Below are 25,044 nucleotides of genomic sequence, written 5' to 3' on the forward strand. Positions count from 1 at the left end.
AGAATTAGACTGGGAGCAAATGTCAGGCTGCAGAGATTATTTGCTGCTAAAGGAAGGCTCATATTTATTCAGGACTGACCAACGAACCCCGTGCTCCTTGCGAAGTCAAGAAGCTGGGATCTGGTTGGGTTTTTTTTCCAGGCTGTACATTTGATAACCTTTCCCTCTGTAAACCCTTGCCTCACGTAGTATCTACAGGAAAGAGATTCCTGTGAGGAGCTGAGATAAAGTTGATGCATCTCTGCCGGGACTTCCCTGCAAACAAAAAGCAAACACGTGCTATTGCCCCGCTCGGTCGGCGGCAGGGGAAGATGTCCCTGCTCACCAGGCAGCTGGGGTTACCTCCCTCCGAGCTCTCGGCCAAGAGGAAACAGCTTGCAGCCCATGTGGCACTTCAGCGCGAGCAGTAAACATCACATTAATGTTTGTAGGGACCCAGTGACCTGTCACTGCGGGTTTGGCAGCGCTGCCTGAACTGCCCCGGCATCTGCGAGCTGTGAGGCCGAGGCAGCTGGGAGCACTTAGGGACAGCTTGGGCCTGCTCCTGGGGGCTGCACGGGCTCAGGGAGGGGGCGCAGGGGGATCGCCCGTGGCCAAGCCGTCTCTGCACCCACCTTGCGAAGGAAAGCCAAAACTGAAATAAGAAGCGGCAGCCCCCGTGAGCTCAGCCTTGCCCTGGCCCAGGGAAGCTTGGACCAAAAGGGGGGATGTTGGTGTTACCGAATGTGCGCCCGTGGGCTGGGGCAGTAAGGAGGAGCAGGGGCAGATTGGGCAGGTCCTACGTAGCCATGGGCTGGCAACCCCCTCCCCGAAGCGCAGCGGAGACTAAAAGCCACTCCTGGCACTCCAGAGACTCGGTCTCTGTAAAGCTGCCCTGGGGCTGTAGCTTTGTAAAAATACGGGCTTTTACCCTTATTTCCTTTTTATTCATTCCTTCCATTCTTTTCTTAAAATAGGGACTCAGCGTCTTGCACAGGTGCGTGGGCTGGAAAACTGTTCAGCCAGAGGTCTGCTCAGAAACTACTCTTTGGGAGAAAAAAAACAAAGGAAGGAGTTACAAATCAATGACTGGGAAAAACTCCAGGTAAAAGTAGTTTGACCGTAATATTTAAGACCGAGATTTCCAAAAACACTTAATGGTTTTTGAGTGCCTCACTTCTTGGGTTTTCCACCAGAGAAGTCTTTGGAGGCCGTACAGTCAGAGAATAAGTGCTTGGCATTTCCTGAAAATTATGTCTCCGTTAACATATTTCAAGTGGTGCATGAAGAAAGGGAACTATTGAAAAATCACAAGGCCAAGATGTTCTTTAGTGACTTAAAATGGTCAGACAAAACACATTGTCATGCTGAGACACAGCTCTTCAAGGATTTTGAACATTTTTTCTGTTTCTCTGAGAGATTAAATAATAGTATATCTGAAATCTTACACTGCACTTCAGTTGTGTCATGAAAGATAGAATTCATATTTGATATTAATGGAGCAGGTGAAACGTGAAATGATATTTCTTTAATCTTTAATGAAATTTCTGGTTTTAGCATTTAGCTCATCTGTTCAATGACACAGAAGAGCTAATAATATCACTGTTTTTGAAGGATTCATTCACTACAGGCAGCCTGATTTTCTGAATCTGTAGGAGACTGCTTAGGTGCTCCAATGATGCATGAAAATAATAATAATAAAAAAAAATAATCCCATGTCCTTGAAGCCCAGTGAGCAGAGTTTGAAAGGTATAATTAAAAAAGAAAAAAAAAAATCTCCCAATAAGCCACCACCCTGGAACAGGCATGCAGTAGTTTAGAAAATAACAGTTCTCTGGGAATTAACAGGAGCAATGCGGTCTCAGGAAGTCTTCGACTGAGTATGCTCTATAGCTTGGATAAATACCTGTATATTCAACACTGGAAAGTTGAATGGTACACTCCGTAGCAAACTGTTTCTTTGCTGAATGACTTTGTTGATTTAAAATTTAATAATTGCTTCTGTAAAACCCCATGAAATTGGAAAAGTTACTAATGAAGCCGCAAATTTTTGTGGGGACAAACTGAATTTTTCTCACGAGGATGTATAAACAAGAAAACACTCTGCATGACAAAAAGTTTTCTATCAGTTTGTCTTTTGATGCTTCCCTCTTAATTTCTTTCCAGGTCCTAGCTGCTTATCCTTCACCAGATGGTAGTCCCAGGGCAGGGCAACTGGAAGAGCCTCTTGACTGAAGAATAAGACAGAGCAGAAGCAAGAGGAGGTTCCGGGGTGGGGGGCGGAGCAGGGGAAGGTCCCGTGGCTGCACGACCTGAGTGCTCACCATGGGCAGCGACCACGAAACAGGGAGTTACTGAGGCAAAAGCAAACGTACAACTTACTTCTTACAGTTCCCCAAAATCCCTCCCACAGACCCCTTCCAGTCTCCATGCTGAGTGATATACACCCAGTGTCCCCTCTCCAGGCCAGCCTCTTTGGGGCTGAAGTAGATTAGGCAATCTCTGAAGGTCATTCCCACCTTGATTTTCCATGATTTCAGCCTAGAAATTTTACTTTTTTTTTTTTTTTTTCTGAGGGGGCAGTGCTGACCTTCTTAAAACAGAGGAACTTTGGAGTTGTGTCCAATAGATGCAGTTATACTTCCAAAAATCAGAGATGCTCTCCAGTACCCATTAAAGCTAGCCGGTAATGGAGCTAATATAAACCTTGGCCATTCTCCCAGCTGACTGTCCTAATAATAGAAATTCCCCTCTGAGTGAGTAGCTGATACTGAGGATCTGCCAGGTGATTTCCATTAAAAAGAGCAATTGGTGACAATATCCTTGGTGGAGTCCTGCTTGTCTTCCTCAGAGCACCACTGGGATAAGCAAGAGGAGACCCTTTCTCCACTCCCTGTATTCACTTCTCCCTTTGTCATTTGCACTTTCCTGAAGTCTGTGCACTTTTTGAGGTCTCTCCAAGACCTGCTTCTCTTTGCTTTCCAGTTATACTTTTTTTGCATACATAACGTTTCAAACAAATTCACCCTCTCGACCTTGCACCAGCTCGTAGGGGACCTCCCATGCCTGCGTGGCCGAGCTGGGGCACGGTGCTGTGTGTGGTTCGGTGCTGGCAGGTGGGTTTTTACTCCATCTGTCTTATTGTACAGAGGACTTGGCTCACTTTTTCCATCCAGCCTGAAGGGAGAATAGCCAGTGAAGCTGGGAGGGCAGCTAGTAAATGCACCAGGTTGCAGTGACCAGAGGCGAGATGTGCATGAGGCAGTTGCAAAAGCCACCAGTGTGCAACCACATGGCCATTTAACCACAGCTTGAAAACACCAGTGGGAACATTAGGGCTTGGGCAACCGCGCAAAGACAATTTGACCAAGCTATGATGACAAGATTAAACCACCTGTAAAGTAGCCTTATCTTGGACTGCTCCAAAGATCAACATTGCTCACAGCTTAATCTAGATGACCCCAACCTGTCTGTTGCTGCAAGGCAGGACCCCCTGTGCCCTGTGGGAGGCCTGGGAGGTTGGGGTTGCTTTCCCAGGCACCGGTGCCATGGGGACCCTCCCCAGCTGCAGATGGGGCTTTTGGAGTCCTTCTGCATGGTTGTGCCTCTTCTGCCAGCACCATGCACAGGGAGAGGTTGAAGAGCTCTCCCCAGGCCTCTTAGTTCATGTTTCCCTTCTGATTTATTAATATCAACTCGCATTTTAATTTGCAGAAAAGATGTACCTCAGTAGTACCCACAATCACATTTTCTGCTAAAGTCTTCAGATGTGACCCAGAAACCTTATCAGAGAGCACCGGGCAGAGTGCCTGCTTAGCAAAACTCACCGCAGGTACATCTGAGTGCTGCCATTTGCAGGATGTCTGAGCTATGCCTCAGCTATTTCAGATGATATATATATATTTAATCCATGGCAGCATATTAGCAGATCAGACTTAGATTAATCAGGCTGAAGATAACTTTTGGATGTTTTCCACAACTAGGTCAGAGATAAATAAGGTAGATATTGTTCTGTGTTACAACACCAGCAAGCACTGGGTAGCAGGTGAAATTTTCAGGGACATCTGCCAAAGAAATATTGTAATAAGATTAAGGGAAGCAAAGTGAAAGGGGGGGGGGGGTGTCTGCATGTATGTGCACAAATGCAGTTCAGGCTTTTCAGTTTGCAGAAACTATTAATTGCCAGTGAAATTTTCTCTGCTGTTACAGCAGCAAATACGCAAATTTCCTTTATGCTAAAATATCCTCCTCTATTTCCTTAGTGTCATAACATCAGTCCTGCCCACTGATATTAATACAGAAAACTACAGCTAGAATAAAAGTGCAGCTGTTCAAAACCAAGGAAAACTCCCCACATGTCAGGAACAGGACTTACATTTTGAGGCTTGGTGATGCCTGGAATAAGTCAGCAAATGTGTGGGAATTAGTTCATTTAAAAATAGGATAGATCACATTTGGGATGTCTAAAGTAGTATGTGACTGTGGGTATTAATTGGACACTTTTCTGCAAATTAAAAATTAAGCTAATGTTAATAAATCAAAGGAAACTTAAAATGCTCCTTGGCCTCTACCAATGTCCTTTGGAAAAGGCCTCTGAAGCACTATTATATACACAGATTCTGATAACAGGAAAATTTGATTGAAATTCTAAATGATGTTTGGCAAATTCTTCATTTTTGTGCTCACTTACTGCACTTGCAACACCAGAAGGGTCAGTGATGAAATGTCTCATTACGGTAATTCAAGGAAACAAAGTCAATGGAAAAGTCCAAAGTGAAAAGCAGATGTGCCATAACAGCAGACAGCTGAGATGCAGGCTGAGATCTTGCCCATACTGAAGCTTTCACCATCACCTTGTAATGGCCCGGATTACATCCAAGGTCAGCATAAAAGTTTTTCTTGGTTTTTACTTGAGCTACTATAAGAAAAAAATTGTCAAGAAAAAGACGCTCTTTTTTTTGCTTTGCTCCCTTCATGGGTTAGAGGAAGATTCTGATATTCTTCCAAGCAGAGAACATACTTTCAGGGCCCTATTACAATGAACTAAATACACATGGAAGGGGAACCCAATTTCCTGCAGCAGGCAGCTCTTTCAGCTCTTGTTTTTTAAGCTAACAGCTCAGTAGCAGCCCTGCTCTTCACCCCTCCTCTGAAGAGCATTTTTGGCAACCCCTGTTAGGATCCACACTGGTGCTGTCCCACACCTCTCCCAGAGGACAGAGTTCATTGGCTTATTACAGGAAAAATGCGCTCACTCTGCTTTTCTAAAGGTTAATTAGCTCATTATAGACATTTGCCCATGCTGTTCTTGTTGGTCTCCCCCAAAACCAGCCATACACATCTCCCCTTCACACTCCAAGCAATGGCTAAGAGGACATCTTTAACCACACAGAAGCAGGCTTCTTCATTTCCAGACTCTTGTGCCTCTTCGTAACATCTCTGCCTGACAATGCAGAGAGAGGAGGAGGTAGTGTCTCCACTGTGAAATAAATGACTAGTGCTCTCATTTTCTCACTGGAAATCCTTGCTAAAGCCTCTCTCTTGTTCACACACATGCAACATTACAATTTCTTCCTGTTTGGAGCACGTGCCCTATCAAGTGTTTTGCAGTAGGGTCTTCATTTTTATTAGTAGGGTTGCACCCAGCAGACAAGACTGAAGATATTCTGTAAATACATATTTTAGATTTGACTCTTCTTTAATGAGTTCTCCCCGTTCATGTTAGTGTGATCTGGGGTGGGCTCTGCTCTTGGCCCCACCACTGCCTTGCTCTGTGGTCATTACCAGGCCACTTGCCACCCCTGGGGGTCCCCTTTCTCCGTTCCCCTTGGCGAGTCCTGCTCAGGGGCCCTGTGCTACGCACAGTGGGCTCTCACGTCAGGCCAGGCTTCCAGAGAAGCCCAAGACGGTGTCTGTGTTGGCTGGCCCACTCCCACATCTCCCCAGTGCCACCACCTTTGAGCTCCCTCTCTTCTTGCATCAGTCCTTGTGCTCCTCAAATCCCTCGCTGCACTCTTCTGGCACCTGGGTCGGAAAAAAACAGGCAATGCCCAGGCTACTGTGGGGACACATCCTCCCACAAGGGTCTTTAGCACTGCTGCAAGTACCAATAATTGGATTTAGTTTCTGTTGCTTGCATTGGCATAGCTCTCTTCTCTTTTTGGAGTAAAGGGAAAACAGAGAAGACATTTTCTGAGTGCTGCAGTGTTTCTCAAACAATTTCTGCAGCCACAGCTGCAACCCTATTGAACATCTCAGGGGGTGGGATAGGCTGAATGTGCCAGTAGAGAGGTCTCTGAGCAGCACTGGAACCAGGCTGAGCACCCACAACATGGTCAGCTTCAGGATGTGCTGTAAGCCTAAACTGTAAGCCCCAGAGGACCTTCCGGAGAGTACGTTCCAGGTTTGGGCTCTCGGGGGTGAGGAGAGGCATCCTTGCACACGTGGTCCTTCTCCCACACCAAGCACTGGTGGTGCATCCTCTCTTCTCTGCTCTTGCCTCCCTGCCTGGGAGCCATGGGGTGCTGTGTAATGACCATCAAAGCTGTTTTTCAAAGGCACGCCTGGCTTCCTGCGCTCCGGGGATCCTTTGTGGCAGGCAAAGAGGACTTGCAGCTGAGAGAAGGGAATTCTCCAGGCATCAAGGGGTAAAGATGCGATTTCCAGACATGCCCAGCCACAAGCCTGACCCTGTGATGTCAAGGGGTAACACTCTGCATCACCTTGGGGAAAATGGATCCATGCCAAAGCAAAGGGGAGGTGGAAATATGTGAATCCTTCAACCCCTCTGTGTAAATGCATTTTCACTAAGTGTTGCTAAGGAATATATTGCCCCTGTGCACCCTCAGGGGTCTTGCTGTTTTTCCCAGGCAGTGGAAAGAGGAGCAATGCATCCAGCTGACATCTTCCTGGCATGGCACACGCTGTCTGCCATCCCCAGCAACAGGAACCCACTCTGCTGAAAGTCAGATTCAGGTCTTATAGTAAGCTGAAAAAAATGGTTTTGAGGCAGTTATACAGCTGTTCAGATGACTAGAGAGGATTTTATATAATTTGTCCCAGTAAAATCCTAGTTTTTAGCACAAATAAAATGCTGTCAGTATCCCCAGGATTCACTGCTTTTTTATTAATGTTGCCTCACAGGGTTTCTCCATAGCAAAGATACGAATTTAGTATGTTTGTTTCGGTGGGAACTTGAAGAATTGAGTGTATGCATTTCACAAAGTCAGTTTTCCTAATTATTATCTGAGATGCTTATTTTGACTCAAGTTTCTATTCCTCCTTAGAGGATACTGAAGAGAGCTAATCTACTCTGAATATTTTTCCTCCCAGATTATTTCTAGTGCTTAGCATTGGAAACTTATCCTTCATTAGGGACTGATCTACAAGCTATTGAAGTCAATGAAATGCCTTTTTTTTTTTTTTTTCCTTCTGATTTCAGTGAGCACTGCATTGGAATTGGAAGTAAATTGGCTAGATGGGTTTGTCTGGAACTGGTGAAACTGCTCTTGTTCTGTAGCTTAGCCCTCAATGTGATGACATTTCACATTTCCCCTGCAAAAGTAGGAGAAGTATCTTCAAATGGCATAAATATCTTCTTTTTCTCTTCCTGTCAAACCAGAGAAGATTAATTTTTAAAGTAAAATCTGTAAGTGGCATTTATGGAGAAAGCGTGACTCTGCTTAGATTATCCTCCCAGTCAGAAGTTCCTGTAGGCAGCCTTGGTTTTGGTTTTCCACTTTTCCAAAACATTGTAAGACACGAACTTCTATGTCAAAAAGCATTATAATAAATTACTTTGAAAGTCTGGCAGAAGCTTATTTTTCACAGATACTGTATTATAGATAATGAAAATTAGTAGATTAATTAAAATTGTTTTCATACTGCTTTGTGCAAAGCTCATTCTACAGCTTTTGTTTCTTTGTTCCTGGCCCTGTTCTAATTTTAAAGGAATAAGGATTAGAAAGCTGTGCGTATACTTTTTACGCCTATACATCAAATACATTTCTTTCTATATTTAGAAATATATCTCTAAATATAGAAATGTCAATATTGTACTGTGTCAGATCTTTTGAATAAGTTCATAAAATGAGCCAAAGGCACCAATTCAGCCCCGAGAGAGCCCTTCCTGGGAAATGCCCGTGCCCGTACTCTCAAAGATTAGTTCCACATTCCTCCACTATGTTTTCAGTAATGTCAGCTACGTAAGACTGTAAGTTTTGGCTGGTACGTCACATTTGGTCAGCAGCTCCTGTGTCACCGATGTCAATGACAGGTTTACACAAAGATGAAGGGCTGTAGCAGTTTAGCCTGCAGTAGCCGAACATTATTTTTCCATCAGCTCTTCCCTCTTGCCTTCAGCATCTCATACTGGGGAAGAAGGGAAGCAGAGTGAGAAAGTTTCAACATCTGTGGATGAACGGGGTTGACCCTTACTCCTCAACTCTGTAGCATAAGAACCAGAGGCATCATGTATCTTGGAGTTGTCCCCCAGCAGTTATAAATTGCCACTATCTCATACTGGAGACTCCAAAAGCCTCTGTTGCTACACCACCTATCATCTGGGATTCAGTACATCACAAGTGATGGATCTGCCACCTGAAAAAATATGGAGAAAAAGAAACAGGAAAGAGGAACAAAAAGACATCTTTCATGTCATGTTGCACTTTTTATTCACTTTCCTATTGCAACAAGGTTTTTCTTAAAGATCTGTTTTATCGATTAGGCTTTATCACAGCACATGACAGCATCTATCTGGTGAGAGATAGCTAAACCTTTCTCTTGGAGCACTGAACCACTCAGGTCCAGCCTGTAACAACAGGATGCCAATGACCTGACCTGATACTGCATCCTTTAAAGACATGCTTAAAGCTTTTTAAGTTTTCTTGATAAATTAGAAGTCATTATAATTGTTTTATAGCTAAATGCAAGTAGTTTAAATGCCCTAGGGCTTCATTTTATTTTACCAGCTAAAATTGTAACCTGCAGGTTCTGGAAGCTCTTCAGAATTAATCCTGGGTCTCTTTCCTTCCATCCCACTGTGTCTCCTGCTTCACGAAGGCTATTTGTCTGGGACTTATTTTCTAAGCCATTCTTTTTCCTCTAGCAATAGTGTCTTGAAATGAAACTGCTTCACTATTTAATTCTGCTACTTCTCTGAGTGCAAGGTGACTGGTTTTTGTGTCTTGTTTCTCTGATAACCCTACCGAGCATTTGTTTAGGAATGTTGTGTCCTTCTGTAAGTCCAGCTAACCTTGTTATTTGACTTTTTATCTGCAGGCAATTTCTCAGCCAGTATACATCTTTCTGGTGCCAGCCATGTTCTTTGAGGAAAGGTTCTTTGATACCCGTCTGGTATCAAACGATCTCTGTGTGAGACGGTTCACAGACCACTGACCAGCGTGCTGAGAACTCTTCTGTACCATGTGGCCATTCCTAATTGCCATGCTTGGTGGGCCTTGTCCCTTTGCATGCATCATTTATGTCCCAAATTTAGTCAGATAATTTCAAGATTCACAGCTAATTGCCACCTAGCTACAAATTCTACGTCTCTTCAAAAAGAGAGAGACCTGTAAGGATTTTGTGCACAGATTACTCCCATGACTGGACCTAAGTTTATATACAAGGCAACGCAGAACAATCTTCCCATGGATACTGCCAGCATACCGCAAATGCGATCAGCAGAATATTTTAGCAAACTCTTTAGTCAATGCTAATAGCCAAGCACTGCAAAGCATGCAGGTGAATTTGTAATGTGGATGCTGGAGGCACATGAGCATACAAACATCCATCAGCTGAGAATAGTTTTGGGTTCCTATTGCAGTGGTCTGCGGTCATACAGGGGAGCTATGAGCAACGGGCTCTGACATTCATTAGCAACACGTCTGGGCACTGAGGATTAACAGTAATCCTAGCATTACACCTTCATTTAAAGCACAGTTTCTGGAACGAGGGGCTGGTAAAAGTGAGCAATGAACGTCTATGTACCAATGAAGGCTTCTAACTTCCCATACGAATGCAGCTTACAGCTGGGTATCCTCACCCTGCTGGAGCTTATGGGACAAGGACTGCACTGGGGTTTTCCTCTACTACATTATCCATTAATCAAATACTGTTCCACTTTGAATAGGAATAAAAGCAAATCTTATACTATAAAAGTTTCAAATATTGTGATATCTAAGTTTGAGTCAAAAGCTTATTTTGCAAAGCAAAATAATTTGGACAGTTGTCTTGAGTTCTTACTGGTTCCCCCTTCCAGGGCTGTTGGTCACGTCTGGATCATGGTCTCAAAGAGATGAAGATGACTGTTTCCAACTCCATCACAGGTGTAAGCGACAGGAGAGTCCACAGAGCTGAGAAAGGTATGGGTAGATAAAATGTACAACTGGCTTTTTACCATTAATTTACGTCACTGTTTGGGAATCAGATTTGTCAAGATCTTTGGATTCGCTCCCCAGTTCTGGGAGAGGAACAAAGCCTGGAAGTTACAGACAGCCGCGCGGAGAGGGATGGGGACACTGACACACACAGACACACGCTCACAGACACACAAATACAGGCTTGACCGGTCCGCGGTACCTGTATCCACAACCTCTCAGCAGGAGCTGGTCCAGGAGTCAAAGCGGACCATCTCACTAGGGAAGGGGGAAAAAATGTGTATGCTGGGCAGCCTCTCAGGGGAAAGGCAGTGAACTGGAGGCAATTTAATTTGCTTTTAAACCATCGGTCATTACAGTGTCTACATGAGGCACCTGGCGTAGGCCATCTCAGCATGTCCTTCAGCTCACCAAAGTGGCGAAGCTGTAAGAAAGTCAGGAGAACTTTAGGATACCGCCAAGGTGGGCACAGCACGTGTGAAGCTGAGGTGTGCTTCTTGCCGTGCATGGATGCTGTGAGCGGGTGGTGGCGTGTCTCCTCCCCCAGGCCTGGCTCCGCAAATGCAAATGTTCTGCAAATGCTCCTGTCATATCCCAGCCACGTGTCTGACACAGTGCTTGACATACTCCCAGGGGCTGCAGCAGCCCCTTTGCTGCAGGATAGACAGCAAAATTTGGCAGGCTAAGCCAGGTCAGCAGCACCCTCTTTCTGCTGTCAGAGCGGTGGAAGAGCTGGACCCTGGCACGAACAGCCCTGCTGCTGCAAATGAAGAAAAGAGTGAAGAAATGTTAGTACCACATTTAGCTTTATTGAAATTGAACAAATACCTTTTTTAATAAACTCTTTTACATCAAGTGTAAAATTTTAATGTTTGATTCATCTTATGTTACAGGTTGTCTTCTTCTGTGTAAGCAAAAATACCATCTTTTTTTTTTTTTTTTTAAATTTTTCTACTTTAAAACATGTAGCAAGGACTTGAATAACGCAGATCCGGCACCAAAAGGTAACAGGTTCTGAAAATCACAGTACAGTTTTAAAATTCTTAGGTTAATTAATGATATTTAAAATGATAGCCACTTTGAGTAAAGATATAAATTAGAGGTCTGTAAACAAGTTGTGTTTACCTATAGAGCTATTGATTGCAGCTACAATGAGAGCAGTAATAGAAACTCAATGCTAAACTGAGCTACACCTTTGAGGAAACAAGTTCTTACTAAGTAGTGTGGTACAGGGTAGCACAATAGGTAAAATACAGTTTGGCACCTCAAGTTGCATTTAAAATCAGGAGAAATAAAATGAAGTAAGTGCACTGTCTTCCAACAAAAATAAACCGGGCAGTTTCACTGTTTTTGGAGTGTCAACTATCAAATAAATCACACAACACACAAGTTCAACCCCAAAATCACAATTCTAGTAAAGCAAGATTATATTAAAATGCACACCCACAAGGATAGTAAAGTATAAATCTTTTTTTTTCTTTTTTTTTTTCTCTCCCCTATCAGTAGAAATAATTTACAACCCACAAAAGGACTCCTTGGTGAAACCACTAACTACAGACACGGTCATGGAATGTAGCTCAGTAGACTTGTTTCAAATAGAAAGGCAACATTATCCTGAAAAAGTTTGGTCCTCTTATAACTCACTGTACTGTAGCCACCACAGTCTCTTGGTAGATGTTTTAGGAGAATTGTTTGTTTTCTGATTCTCTTTTGTTTTGAAAGATAATATCTTGGTGATAAAGCTGGGTAAAATTTGACCCCATTTACAGATGTCTGATCAATGCTGAATCTGGAAGAACAACACTGAGAGTACATAGGGGAACCCTCATTGACTGGTCTCACGGCATATTTTTTCATGCAATCACTTTTCCTTCTATACTTCTTTTTGTCTTTGTTCATTTTTTCTTCAGTGTCCTGGGGGGGGGGGAAGAAACCCTTAGTCCAAATGACAGAAAGACATTTCACTGTTTATTTACATGTGTATCACTTTGGCTAAGAAGTCCTGGCAACCAGAGTTGCCTATTTCTTGTGAATGTCCTCATGCCGTATAATTTTGTATGTAATCCAGTAAAAGATGTTGAAAATGAGGAAGGCGAGTGGGAACGCAGCACGGGATATTGTATCAATCCTTTTTGCACGGTCAACAAACTTCTTTTTTATGGAATCTGAATCCTTTGGTGGTGCTGGAGGTGGGTTGGGTGGAGTAGCCTTGACTGCTGTGCCATCTTTGACTTGGAGGCAGTGACCCATGCCATAGCCACTGAAATTGAATCGACTGTCACGAGCAACTTCATCTTCCTGGGGGATAAAGAAGACAAATAAGACACACAATCAACTGTCTATCAAGCACACCATATACTTGAGTAGTTGAGGTGACCCCTTCCAAAGCACCTAAGCAAATTAACTTAGTCCAGGTTTCAAAGAGAAGCAAGCAATTAAAACTCACATAAAAAACCCTATGGAAATTAGGTGACTGCTAGTATTTGTGAATCAGAGCTTTAATTTTTCAAGCTATGACTAAATCGAGTGCCCCTGAGCAGCAGGCTGTATCCCAGCCCCATAGGGAAGAGATCTGACTCCAGCAGATCTCTCATTGGTCTCCTTGGGCTTGCTGTGGGGAGGAAACATGGCCATGTTGGCAGCAGGGAGTCTGCTCCGGCCAGGTTGAATTGCATGACCCAGAGACCCAGGGGCCCAAGCTCATGGCAATGTGTATCCTTGGCTCAATCTCACTGCAGCCTCGCACCTCTGTCTCCAAACAAGGATACAAGGGTAGATTGTGGTCCCTCCTTGCTCACAGGAGTGATCTGACAATCAATATTTCAAAGTGCACTGGGCGCTTGGATTTAGTGGGAACCGGGAGTTAGGTGCAATAGCGCAAGCTAATATAGTACCATCTTGCAGAAATCCATTCTCTCTCTTGTCTGAGTGGGTAATATTTGTTTTTGGAGAGGTGAGTAACTACCACTGAACTTTATCACTATGATAACTGTGTGATGAAAGGTTTGTGGCTGTGCTGGTAAATTCTCATTGCCATTTATCCTGTCTGATAGCACAATAATACACAAGTTAACAGTTGCTGGCAGCCCTCCATGAAGGATTCAAAACCAGCAAACAAACAGCTCTTTTCTTTTTCATTCCAGTAGGGATGAATTGTAGGTCCAGCATCTTGCCCTAGTTAAAGACCTTCTCTTCAATCGACAAATATTCCATTGTTGACTTAAAGTGACCACTTCTTGGGCTCACAAGTAGCCCACTCCCTCATATCTCTCACTAAACCACAGCTTTCTGATCTTAGCAGAGAATCAGAGACTGCAAGAAAAAAAATCTCAGCAGCAAGATATTAAATAAGGAGTACATTTCCTGAACTTGGGGGTGGGGAGGGAGGATAATTTACACCTATTCAGGATGTAAATCACTGCTCCTTCACAGAAGCACCTCTTTCAATAATTGCATTTTTCTCTCTCCCCAGCTCCAGCATTGGAATTGAATATATCACCAGACTTGCTCTCCTTACCTTGGAGCTGACACACAAACGTGAATAACCAGTAGTGTGATCCAAGGCTAACAAATGAGAAATAGTCACTCTGACTGCTTATGACATTGAGTGCTTGTGGAAGGAGGATGGGCAGTAAAGAGTGTTTTGGTGCCCCTGTCACTTCAGCCTGAGGACTATTCTACAGCGTACCTGTGAGCAGGTGGAAAATTACAGTATTGCAAGGCTGTTTGAACACTTATCCAGGGTTTATATCCCTGTCATTTCAAAAGCTCACCATCATTAAGAAAAAGAAGCATGGTCCTCTCCTTTTTCAATTTTATTTATTTACTGTTTGCAGTCCCTCTGTGAAAACTCTGAAATTCTGCTGTCCTAGTGATTATAAATATGTAAAGTATTTTAAAGATAAACCCACTGAGACCTAAGTTCTGGATAGTCTTATAGGCAAGGCTTCTCTTGCATGACTTAATAACACCACAAAGTCTCCCAATAATAAAGGGAGCTGCCTTCCTCACAGTGCTTTCCCTTTTGCTGAGATTGAAGGATAAAATGCATGCCTGGGACATGAGAGGTGATTAAAAAGGGTAACATATTTTCACCAGCTGTGTTGCCATATGTACTTCATTCATTTTTAAAAAATTTAATTTCTGTTACTCCTGAGGAATCTGTGGGAGGAAAAAAAATGTACTGAGCTCAATGCAGGACTTGGAGAGTCCCGACTTCCACTGCACCCTGCTGGGTTGCAGCTTTGTCATGTGGGGCTGAGCAATTCGTCTTCAGTGTCACAGTCCCGCTTTTGAGCTTACACTGTTGTAACTCCTGTGGGAAGTCATCTGAGATTAGGGACAGGGATGTTTAAATTGTATTTATTCAGCACCCAACCTTTAGCTGTGAGGAGCCTCTCATTTCCCAATGGGATTTAGAGCCCTGCTTTTCCCCCCCCAGACAGTTTGGCTGTGCCACTTGTTTCTCACAAAACCCAGAGGGAAGTGTGCCCGGTCCCCATGCTAGTTTTTTATTTAGGACTGCAGTAGATGCTGATTTATCCTGGATAAAAGAGGCACAGCATTCACCTGGGGTATGAAGAACATGTGCTCGGTTTCTTTCTTTGCTTGAGCAGATTTGAATCTCCTTCTCCCTTATAAATCTCTGGATCAGTTTGTTACCTGTTCTCCCACATGGAGCTGTTTGCTGGTTGCAAAAAACTATGTGTTTATGTAGCTTTTTTCCAACCTTCAAGAGAAAAACTTTTTTTCAAAGACTAAACAACTAATTAAGAGAATGGCACTGTGTTTCTACCCTGCCACTTGTTTCTATGTTTGATATTACACTCTTACAAAACCTTAGCACCGGAGACACTTAAGCTGTAGCTGTTGTGATCATCCAAGCACCACTGGAAGCAAGCAAAGCCACAGTCCTTACAGCCCCACCTCTAGCCCTGGATGTGACCCAGCTCCATGACCACCATGTGATTTTCAGCACTAAAATCCCCCAGGAGTCGAAGGGGCTTTGCAGCCTGGCACCTGCCTGCCGTCTGAGCACTGCCAGCATCTGCAGTCTTACAGGCAAGACCTGACCCCATCAGAGCTCTCCCACCAGACCAGACATCACCTGAAAGACCTCAGGGTGGTGAGGTCTCTGCCCTTGACAATGAAATTGGCCAATAGTGTTGTGAATTAACAACAAAACCCTGCAGAGATCAAGACCCACATGTCTGTGCTAGGAGGATACTTTCCCCATGAGACTGCACAGTCGGGCTTGTGTCCTGTTGGCCCCCTGAGCCCTTAAACTGGTTCCACCCAAAATGAAACAGTGGGGACAAAGAGACTTCCTCCCTGCTGCAAAGGGAGCCGGGGGTCAACTCAAGTGCTGGAACTTCATTATCCACACCACTTGTGGGTTAGCTCGCTCCGGCATGGACCATGCCAACAAGCTTTCTCCCAGATGAACCTGCTCCACTGGGGACTAACGCTACACACTGTGGTCATGAACCATGTGGGGATAGCTGGCCTCAGGAATAATAAAATACCTGGTGTGATTTACTTTAGCAGTACAGATGTAGTAAAAACCCCTGTCTTTCAAACGCCATAATCTTATAGCAAAACTACAGTCTGACATTTCAGTTTATCTTCCAACATTCTGTTACATGTAAAGGATTCTGGGGAATAGTCATGGAGATAGAAGACCAAATTTAGATTCTTTGACAAAGGGAATTCTTTTTTTCTCATGTTCCAAAATGTGAGATGAAGAACTGACCTCAAGTGCCTTCCCTTAGCATAGTGAATATATCTTCCTTTATCCTAGAGGCTTGGTGAACTACTCGGAAAACTACCTAGGGTACCTTCTAGTGGGGGTTGCAGAGTGACTCTTCATTCTCAAAGTCATATTCAGTTCATCCCATCTGACATAGCCTACCACGGAGAGCCTCATCTAAAGACAGTCTTCAATTTGTGCTGTTCACCAGCTTAGTCACTGGTAAAATAGTCCAAATGACTTGGCAAACATCTCTATAATTATTTAAATAAGATTACACATAAAACTTATTTATTTAAAACCAGATAGGATCTGACTTGCTTAAATCTCAAGCTAATGTGTTGGGTTTGCATGGCAAGGTTTTGGTAGCGAGGGGGCTACAGGGGTGGCTTCTGTGAGAAGCTGCTAGAAGCTCTCCCTGTGTCTGATAGAGCCAATGCCAGCCGGCTCTGAGACAGCTCTAAGACCAAAATCAAAGAGCAGCTGGAAGCCACTGGATATCAACTGGAGTGGCAGAATCCACAGCCATTGAAGTCATTGACTTTATCCTTCTAAAGGGTTGTGAAGTTAGTCTTGCATAACACATAGTCATAACTCAATCTGTCCTTAATAAAGACATAGGAAAAAGGGTCACAAACTAGGATGAGAAACAGAAAAAAAATGACTAGCAAGATGAAAGTGTTCTTTTGCTGGTTCACACTCCTGAGAATTTTAGAAGAATTATCCTTTGAAAACTAATTACATTTCCTGAGATTTGGGCAAATGCTTTCTACAGACACCTTTTCAACAGCATAAGTTTATCTGTATTATCTTATGGTGTCATAATGAACATGCTTAGGTGTTTACTTTTCATCAAACATGAACTACATTTTTTTCTCAATTTTTAATTTCCCTTTATGAATTTGGTAATTTTCTGTTCTTTATAAAGTAATGGCATTAGATTCTCTTAGCTTTACAGTAGGCAACATGTAAATCAAGGGGGTCATCTTCCATCTTTATAAAGTTTTTATTTCTACTCCGTCAGGTCTAGAATGTAATTCATACTACCAACTTCACACCAAAGCAGTGAAGAATGGGAAACAAAAACAACTTTAGAAAATCTAGACCATTGTGCTGGTTTTGGCTGGGATAGAGTTAATTTTCTCCATAGTAGCTAGTACAGGGCTGTGTTTTGGGTTTGTGCTGCGAACAGCGTTGCTAACACAGGGATGTTTTCGTTCCTGCTGAGCAGTGCTCACACAGAGCCAAGGCCTTTGCTGCTTCTCACACCACCCCACCAGTGAGTGGGCTGGGGGTGCACAAGGAGTTGGGAGGGGACACAGACAGGACAGCTGGCCCCAACTGACCAAAGGGATGTCCCATACCATATGATGTCATGCTCAGCATATAAAGCTGGGGGAAGAAGAAGGAAGAGTGGGGACATTTTTGGAGTGATGGCGTTTGTCTTCCCAAGTCCCCGTTAGGCGTGATGGAGCCCTGCTTTCCTGGGGATGGCTGAACCCCTGCCTGCCCATGGGAAGTGCTGAATGAATTCCTTGTCTTGCTTTGCTTGCCGGCTTTTGCTTTACCTATTAAACTGTCTTTATCTCAACCCACGAGTTTTCTCACTTTTACTCTTCTGGTTCTCTGCCCCATCCCACTGTGGGGGCAGCTGTGTGGGGCTGAGATGCTGACTCGGGTTAAACCACCGCATCCATTCAATGCCTTGCATGTACAGCTTTATGTACAATGCATTCTGAAGTGCTTTGTCCTGACCACTTTTAAATGCTTATCATCAGCATTGACTCAGTTTTACCAATGAGGAAAATGAGAGAGAGGCTGGCTTCAAACAGTGTATTTAATTTACTCTCCTATGTGATTTATTCATTTAATTTTGCTACTCTTTCTCCAACATATGGTGGGCAAACGATTTAAAAGACTATCTGGTTTAATTAAATTTCAAGGACATAGGAGATTAATTTTAGGTATAGAGTAGAGAAAATTAGAGAAATTTTCCTTTTGGCATTCATAAGCACAAAGTTAGAAACCCACAATAAATTCAAACTTGAATGCAAAATGGAATCAATAAGAATTAGACACCAAAATAGCTTTGGGGACTTAATTCCTAAATCATCTTTATGATTTTGAGACACCTCCCATCTCTCAGTACTTTACATAATTCATGGTGCGGTTTTGCAAAGACAGTCATGCTCTCATGGTTTCAGTTCTTGGGAGTCACTGAGTATCTAGATGAAGGTAGTTCAGCTGAGAAGCACGTTTGGACTTTCAAATCCATTCCCCATAGCAGGCTCTTACAAAGCTAAATTGTCAGGAGACGAGAGGGAAGGTCCTTTCACAGATTAACTGTTTAAAAGGCAGTAATGGAGTTTAGGAGTAAAAGATCGACTTTATAACTGAGGGATTCACTGAAGGGAATCCTCAAGAATCTGTGAGAGAACGAGTAACAAGGAAGAGATTTAGAAATGAGCTGGGACAAAGGTTCCCAAGGGAAGGTATGCAGGTGAAACACTCTATTCAAAGCGGACAAATCTAAACCAGGTTTTCCAGATGGATTTCTAAATGCTGAGTGACTAAGTAACAAAATGGCAGTAAATGAAAAACAGGGTTGATAAGTGCAAGGTGAAGCACATTGCAAAAGATAACCCTAATTACACATAGACAATAATGGGCTCAAAATTGGTTCCTTCCTGGGTGGGAGTTTGGGGAATTACCACATAGATGATTCTGACAACATTAGTCCTCTACTAAGCAGTAGTCAGGCAACGGGGAAACAAAACAGAAAACGTCATTCTGTCACGTTATCCGCTCAGAGTGTGATCAGTTTTTGAACACAAGGAGCACTTCTGGTCACTCAAACTCAGTAAAGACAAAGCAGAATCAGATAAAATACAAAGAGGAGCAGCAAGGATGATAAAAGACTTTCTGCATGAGGAGAAACAAAGTAGATTAGAACTCTTCATCTTAGAAAAGCTGTGTTTGGGGGACAATACCACAGAGATCATAAAATCATGGTGAAAATTAATAGATGGAAGGAAAAATTGTAGGTTATGTTTTTGGGGTGGTTGCTGTTGGGTTTGGGTTTTGGGTTTTGGTTTGTTTTGGGTTTTTTTTTTTTTTTAAATGCAGGAAATAGGATAAAATACAATAACACCATGAAGGAGAAAGGGAGAATTTATTTTTTTAAAAGGAAGTTGTCTTTCCTTTATGTGTATAAATCATTGTGTGAGAACATTTCAGACAATGAAAATAGCACAATGGCACACATTCATAGGTTCATGTGCACCTATTGAAAGTGCAACCTAGTTCATGCAAAAGTGCACCCTTGTTTGCTTATTTTCAGAAGACAGAAAAGTCCTTCTAGGTTTATCTTGGAGCTTTTAAATACAATTTGTCTCAATATCCATGCCTGACTAGTGCTTGGAGCAAGGATCCTGGAATACAGGCCATTCATTCTCACCAAGTATGGCATGTCCTGTGGGAGTTTAGGTTTTCCACTGCTTGATAGTATCATAGAATCACAGAACCACAGAATGGTTTGGGTTGGAAGGGACCTCAAAGACCAGCTAGTTCCAACCCCCCTGCCATGGGCAGGGACACCCTCCACTAGACCACGTTGCCCAAAGCCTCACATGCCAGGAGCTGGAGCCAATGTTGTAATGTCCTGCATTTCCCCTAGTTTTTAGTACTATGAGTGTCATGTTTTTCTTTTCACGTAGTTTTGCCTTCAGGCTAAATCCTGCTGGTTCAAAAAGAGGTGACTCTTGCATAGCAAAGCTATGTGTTCCAGTTTCTAAGATGGGGTAAAAGAGAAGGCGGAGCAAGCTCTGGTGGCATTTGCTAATAAAGAGGTCACTAACAAACTTCTCTGGTTTGTTCCACCCTCCTGAAGAGCTCTGGATCTCAGCTCACCTACGTCAGATGCCATTCCCACTCCTCCTTAATCCAGGCTTCGGAGGAGCAGAAGGTGACATAAAATTGTCACTTTCTCACCTCAATCCTGTCCAAAGTATAGATTAAACACTTCCCAGAATTTGGCCTAAGTATTGTTTTTCCTAAATATTCACCAAGATGTTTAATCAAAACCAGAGGCAGTCTCTGACCGATCCTACTGCATGATGCTGCTCCTTCAGGACCCACAGTTCTGTGTGTGTGACAATACCATTCACCCCTTTTATACCTCTCTTAACACAAATTTTCCTGCTCACTGAGGTTTGTTTTTTCTCTCATTTGCACATTCTTGCTTTATAAAATCTAAGTAAAACAGACCTTGTATTATAAATAGCACCGACATTTTAATTAATGGAAGATAAATTGGTCATTGTTATCTTTGGCAAGGGTTTCCAATGGACAAATTTTGGCTTGTTTTAGAAAGCTGTGTTTAATAATACCTCCTATCTCTGATAAACAGCAGACGATTCTCTGAAGCATGATTGATTTACTTACTCATTCTGTAAGAACAGCAAGTGAACTGTTGTTAATACAATAATGAAATGGTAGTTAATGTGGCTTTGCCCTCTTCGAGTAGGAATTGAACATTATCCAACTGAAAGAGTAACATAATTTAAACATGTCGTGGAGCAAAAATATTTTCCTGCCTTGAAAAAACTTCAAGTGGAATCTAAATTTTTCAAGGATTACTTTAATAATAAAGATTATACAGTCAGTAAGGGTGATCGGTTTGTTACAAAAAAAAATAATTTCATTTTTCTTTAGCAAAGCAAGATTTCCTTCTCTTAATCTTGCAAACACAATTAATGTAATTTCCTTATTCTACTTCATGTTTTATATATAATACAATTAATATTTCAATTCGGGGAGAGAGAGGGAGAACCAGATGAACTGCTATTTTGCAAAGCATCATAGATGTTATGATAGAGAGTTACAGGTCCTAAATAACAGCAGATCTATTGCTGACACACTGTCTTGGTTTCCCTTTGTTTTAAATGAAAATAATGCCTTAAAATATCCAGACACGGTGATCTGTGAGTGTCTTATAGACATAATTTGCCTGGATATTAAATCCTCTCAGGACAGTGAAGTCTGGAGACTTGACTGCTCTTGAATAACTCTTCTACCAGTCTCTCTCTGATGAAAGCAGAGGTTGGCCAGTTTATCAGTGGGAACGGCACATTAGTCTGTTTTACATCAGACAAATACATGTTAATGACCTAGATTTGAAGAATAATCTGCTCTGACCAGAAATCTGTCGGATACAGGGCAACTAACTTCTGTTCATGCTGTCTGCATGCAAGGCTGATCAAACTGCAAAGCTAGTGTTTAAATATGCGACTATTTCAGCTAGAACATTAATGGGCACATCAAAGCAAAATAATGTAAAGCAAGACTATACATGCTAAAATTTTAGAACCTCAAAAACCTAAAACACCAAGGGAAACATACCTAAAATTTACCTTTCCTGCTTTCTTTTGCTTTCTGCAAAACATCTGAGGTGAGATGAGATGGGACGGGGCACAAGCCGGCTCTCTCACCCGCCTGCTGTGGGCAGCGTTCAAGCCCCGGCCTCAGACTTCAGCGTCCTCCTGCCCTGAAACCTGCTGCAGGGCCAACAGTGCCCAGCAAGTCCCATCCCAGGACAGGGTGCGCGGTGTCCCCTGGCTGTCTGACAGGCTTGGGGAAAGTGCCACTGCAGCACCCGGGGCACCCAAGCTCACAGCCTCCAGTCATGGATGGGGATTTCTGAGTGCCTGCCTCCCCAGGGTTTTTTCTGTCAGGTTCTCTGGCACTTTTCTCCAAGCAGATTTAAATATTTTTGGGAAGATGGGTTTTATTGCACCTTCAGGAAATTTCTCACTGGCCTCTGCCTCAGCTGTAGATAACTTTGTTAGAGCACCCCATGCCCTGACTGTAGCATCTCAGGGTACCTCATTTGTCAAACAGTCAAAATTAAAAAAAAAGAAAGAAAAAGAAAAAAGGAAAAAGTATATATCTGCACACAGGGCCCATAAACGACACTCATGATTTGATTCATGCGGATTACCCTGGAGAACAATGTATTGCTGGGGATTTTTTCAGGCTCGGGTTTTGTTGCCCTCAGCTCCCCCAGTTTTCGGGGCCGATCTGCAGCCCACTCCATGGCAGGCTGGGGACAGCAGACGCCGTCCTCCCTGGCTGGGCCAGGGCTGGGGACGAAGCGCTGGGACCTGTGGCATCTGTGTCCCTTGCTGAGCACTGGCTGTCTGCCACTCGGTGCAGGGAAGGGGAAGGGAAAGGAAGAGGCTTTTTTCCTCTCTGTTGGTGGATTCTCTCCTTCAAGACATTTGCTACAACGAACACCCAGAACAAACCCCAACAAGTGCAGATGGAGATTACCAGAGCTTGCTCAGACATTCATGCATTTAATTTATGCAAATACTGCACAAAACGAATTAAATATTGCAAATTATATTAATAATTTACATTGTGTAGCTAAAAATAGTCAAGAATATCTGAATAATCTTCAAGTGTTCACATGCAAATTTTATAAGTTTTGTGTGGGTTGTTTTTTTCCTGAGGAGACAAGCCAACTGATAAATAAACGCCTTCCTTTTCCAGTTATCAGTTCTTAATATTAGACTTCCAATACATAATGTTTTGGGATGGGTTTTCTTTTCTTATCTTCTATTACACAAATTATCCTTTCTGGCTTTGCATATCATTTAGTTCTTGTTGTTAACCAAAGTCTCAATCTGGATTTCTATAGCTGTTTTTACATAGCTTTGAAGCATGATTGGGTTAAACAAAGTATTTGCCAGCTATCTACACTTCAAAGTTGTTTATAAAATTAAATTCTTGTATCTTAGAAACATCTTGACTGTTTGAATGTATTTGAAATTTACTACACAAATAGACTTCCCTATTTTCATTTTGATTTGATTCTATGAGGGTTGCTTTATAAAACTCTGATATTATTTATTTGCAGCAAAATAAACATTCATCATGAGGTGAAAATCAATCGCATTCAATGCTATAGCAACTTGATAGTGCAATCTTTACACGGAATTGTTGGGGGGTTTTTTCTCCCATCTGGTAAGTCATAAATCCACAAATCCTACAAGGTCATTGAAAGTATGCATACAATGGAAATGAAGTAAGGTTTCATTAAAAATGAATTTGATAGTTTTCTTTTACTGTATCTCACACACATACACATAAATATACACACTTACTCAGCCTGTATGCACCCACACATGTAGATATGTGTACATACTTTTAGATGTGGGCATCTACTTAATGTAGTCATCTAATGCCTTTTTATCTCCTAAAGGCATTTGTTAGTGGGAAAATCCACATAGTGAGAATTTTGTATTCCAGCTGAAGGCTAGGAGCTCTCTCCAGAGGCTTATCAAACTGCAAACTCCATTTTGAATAACTTCTCAAAATGCTAACTTTTCTGCTACCTTTTCCCCTTCAGATGGAAGGTGGTTCTGAGGAGCCGAGATACAGAATACACGGCAAGGATCATTAAACCTTCCCAATCCTCTCTGCCCATGAACAGGCTCTGTGGTGGGGTGCTGGCACCTCTCCAGGAGGACCATCTGCCCAGCCAGTAGCTAAGCAACAGATCACCTGGTGATGGACTTTTATTACTTGGCAAAACTGATTAACGGATAACCTGAAACCTTATAACCTTTAATACTATATAAGAAAAGTCAGTACTGAGAGGTACAGGCAGATGAAACGCAGAAGCATGGCTATAGCAATGGAAGAGGTATTCTTGGGAGAGGATCTCAGACGTTTATCTGAACTCAAGTTTTGCTCAAGAATATCAGGGAAAAAAGGAGAAGAAATGTCCGATTAATTTATCTAGAGGAGAGAGTGCAAGAAGAACACCAAAATAAAGGTTTGCTATGCCAGCAGCCTTCCTGAAATGTGCGTGTTGTATGTTTCATCTTCTATGTGTCTTGGTATAATTCTAAATCAGTGTTTGCAGCGCTGGAGCTCTGGAGAACATGTCCTTGGGTATACTGAAAAGGTCAGGACTCACTCCGAGGGCCTACGACCACCTGACCTTGAGGTCCTACTTTGGAGAGGGGATAACACATGGGGAAGGATTGTATTCAGAAAATATGCCCGCAGCAGGGGGGTTGGAACTAGATGATCTTTAAGGTCCCTTCCAACCCAAACCATTCTATGATTCTATGATTCTATGAAGACAGAGAATGAAGCAGTGCAGGAGCCCCCCAAGACAAAGTGAGACCCAGCAGCACAGATTTCTACCTCACTGGACATCCAACAGCCGCATGAGTACCAGCCAGGAGCACTCTACCGGATCAGACAAGATGATGGGTTTGGGGGCAGCCTAAATACTGCACAACAGGATATCACACACACTGTGCATTTATAATGAGTGGGCATTAACCTTATTTGTTTGTCCTCTGAGCTGGAAACATGAACAGGTCTTAAAAACACTTGCAAAACACAGGTGTCCTGGTTTTGGCTGAGACAATTTTCTTTCTAGTAGCCAGTATAATCTGTGGTTTGGATTTAGGATGAGAATCATGTTGATGATAACACACTGATGTGTTCAGTTGTTGCTGGGCAGTTGTAGTGCCTGCACTAAGTGAAGGACTTTTCAGCTTCTCATTCCCTGCCAGGTGCAGCAGAAGCTGGGAGAGCACAGCCAGGACAGCTGGCCCAGGCTGGCCACAGGGATATTCCCTGCCGTATAGCATCACGCTCCCTACAGAACTGGGGAAGCCAGCTGGGAGGCAGATTTGCTGCTCGGAAACAGACTGGGCATCGGGTTTTTGGTTTTTTTCCCTTTTGCATGCGGTGAGCAATTGCATTTGTGCATTACTTGTTATTGTTATCATTATCACTATCTTCCTTTGTTATCCTATTAAACTGTCTTCATCTCAACCCACAACTTTTTTTCTATTCTCCCCATCTCCTTGTAGGGGGAGAGGTGAGTGAGCAGCTGTGTGGAACTTAGTTACTGGC

The 25,044-nt window shown here is 42.9% G+C and overlaps 1 protein-coding gene across 3 annotated transcripts in view; it reads right to left on the reverse strand.

Annotated features, from left to right (window-relative positions):
* Nucleotides 1–11,256: 11,256 nt before the first annotated feature.
* The window catches only part of GLRA2 (glycine receptor alpha 2), a 134,258-nt gene continuing 120,470 nt past the window's right edge, over nucleotides 11,257–25,044 (reverse strand). For all 3 annotated transcript variants that reach the window (XM_054838929.1, XM_054838940.1, XM_054838950.1), the window contains one exon: nucleotides 11,257–12,653. In XM_054838929.1, coding sequence (XP_054694904.1) covers nucleotides 12,375–12,653 — 279 coding nt within the window. In that variant the 3' untranslated portion in view covers nucleotides 11,257–12,374. The remainder of the gene's footprint in view (nucleotides 12,654–25,044) is intronic.

The sequence above is a fragment of the Grus americana genome, chromosome 1 (assembly GCF_028858705.1).
Source record: "Grus americana isolate bGruAme1 chromosome 1, bGruAme1.mat, whole genome shotgun sequence".
In the NCBI taxonomy this organism is placed as follows: domain Eukaryota; kingdom Metazoa; phylum Chordata; class Aves; order Gruiformes; family Gruidae; genus Grus; species Grus americana.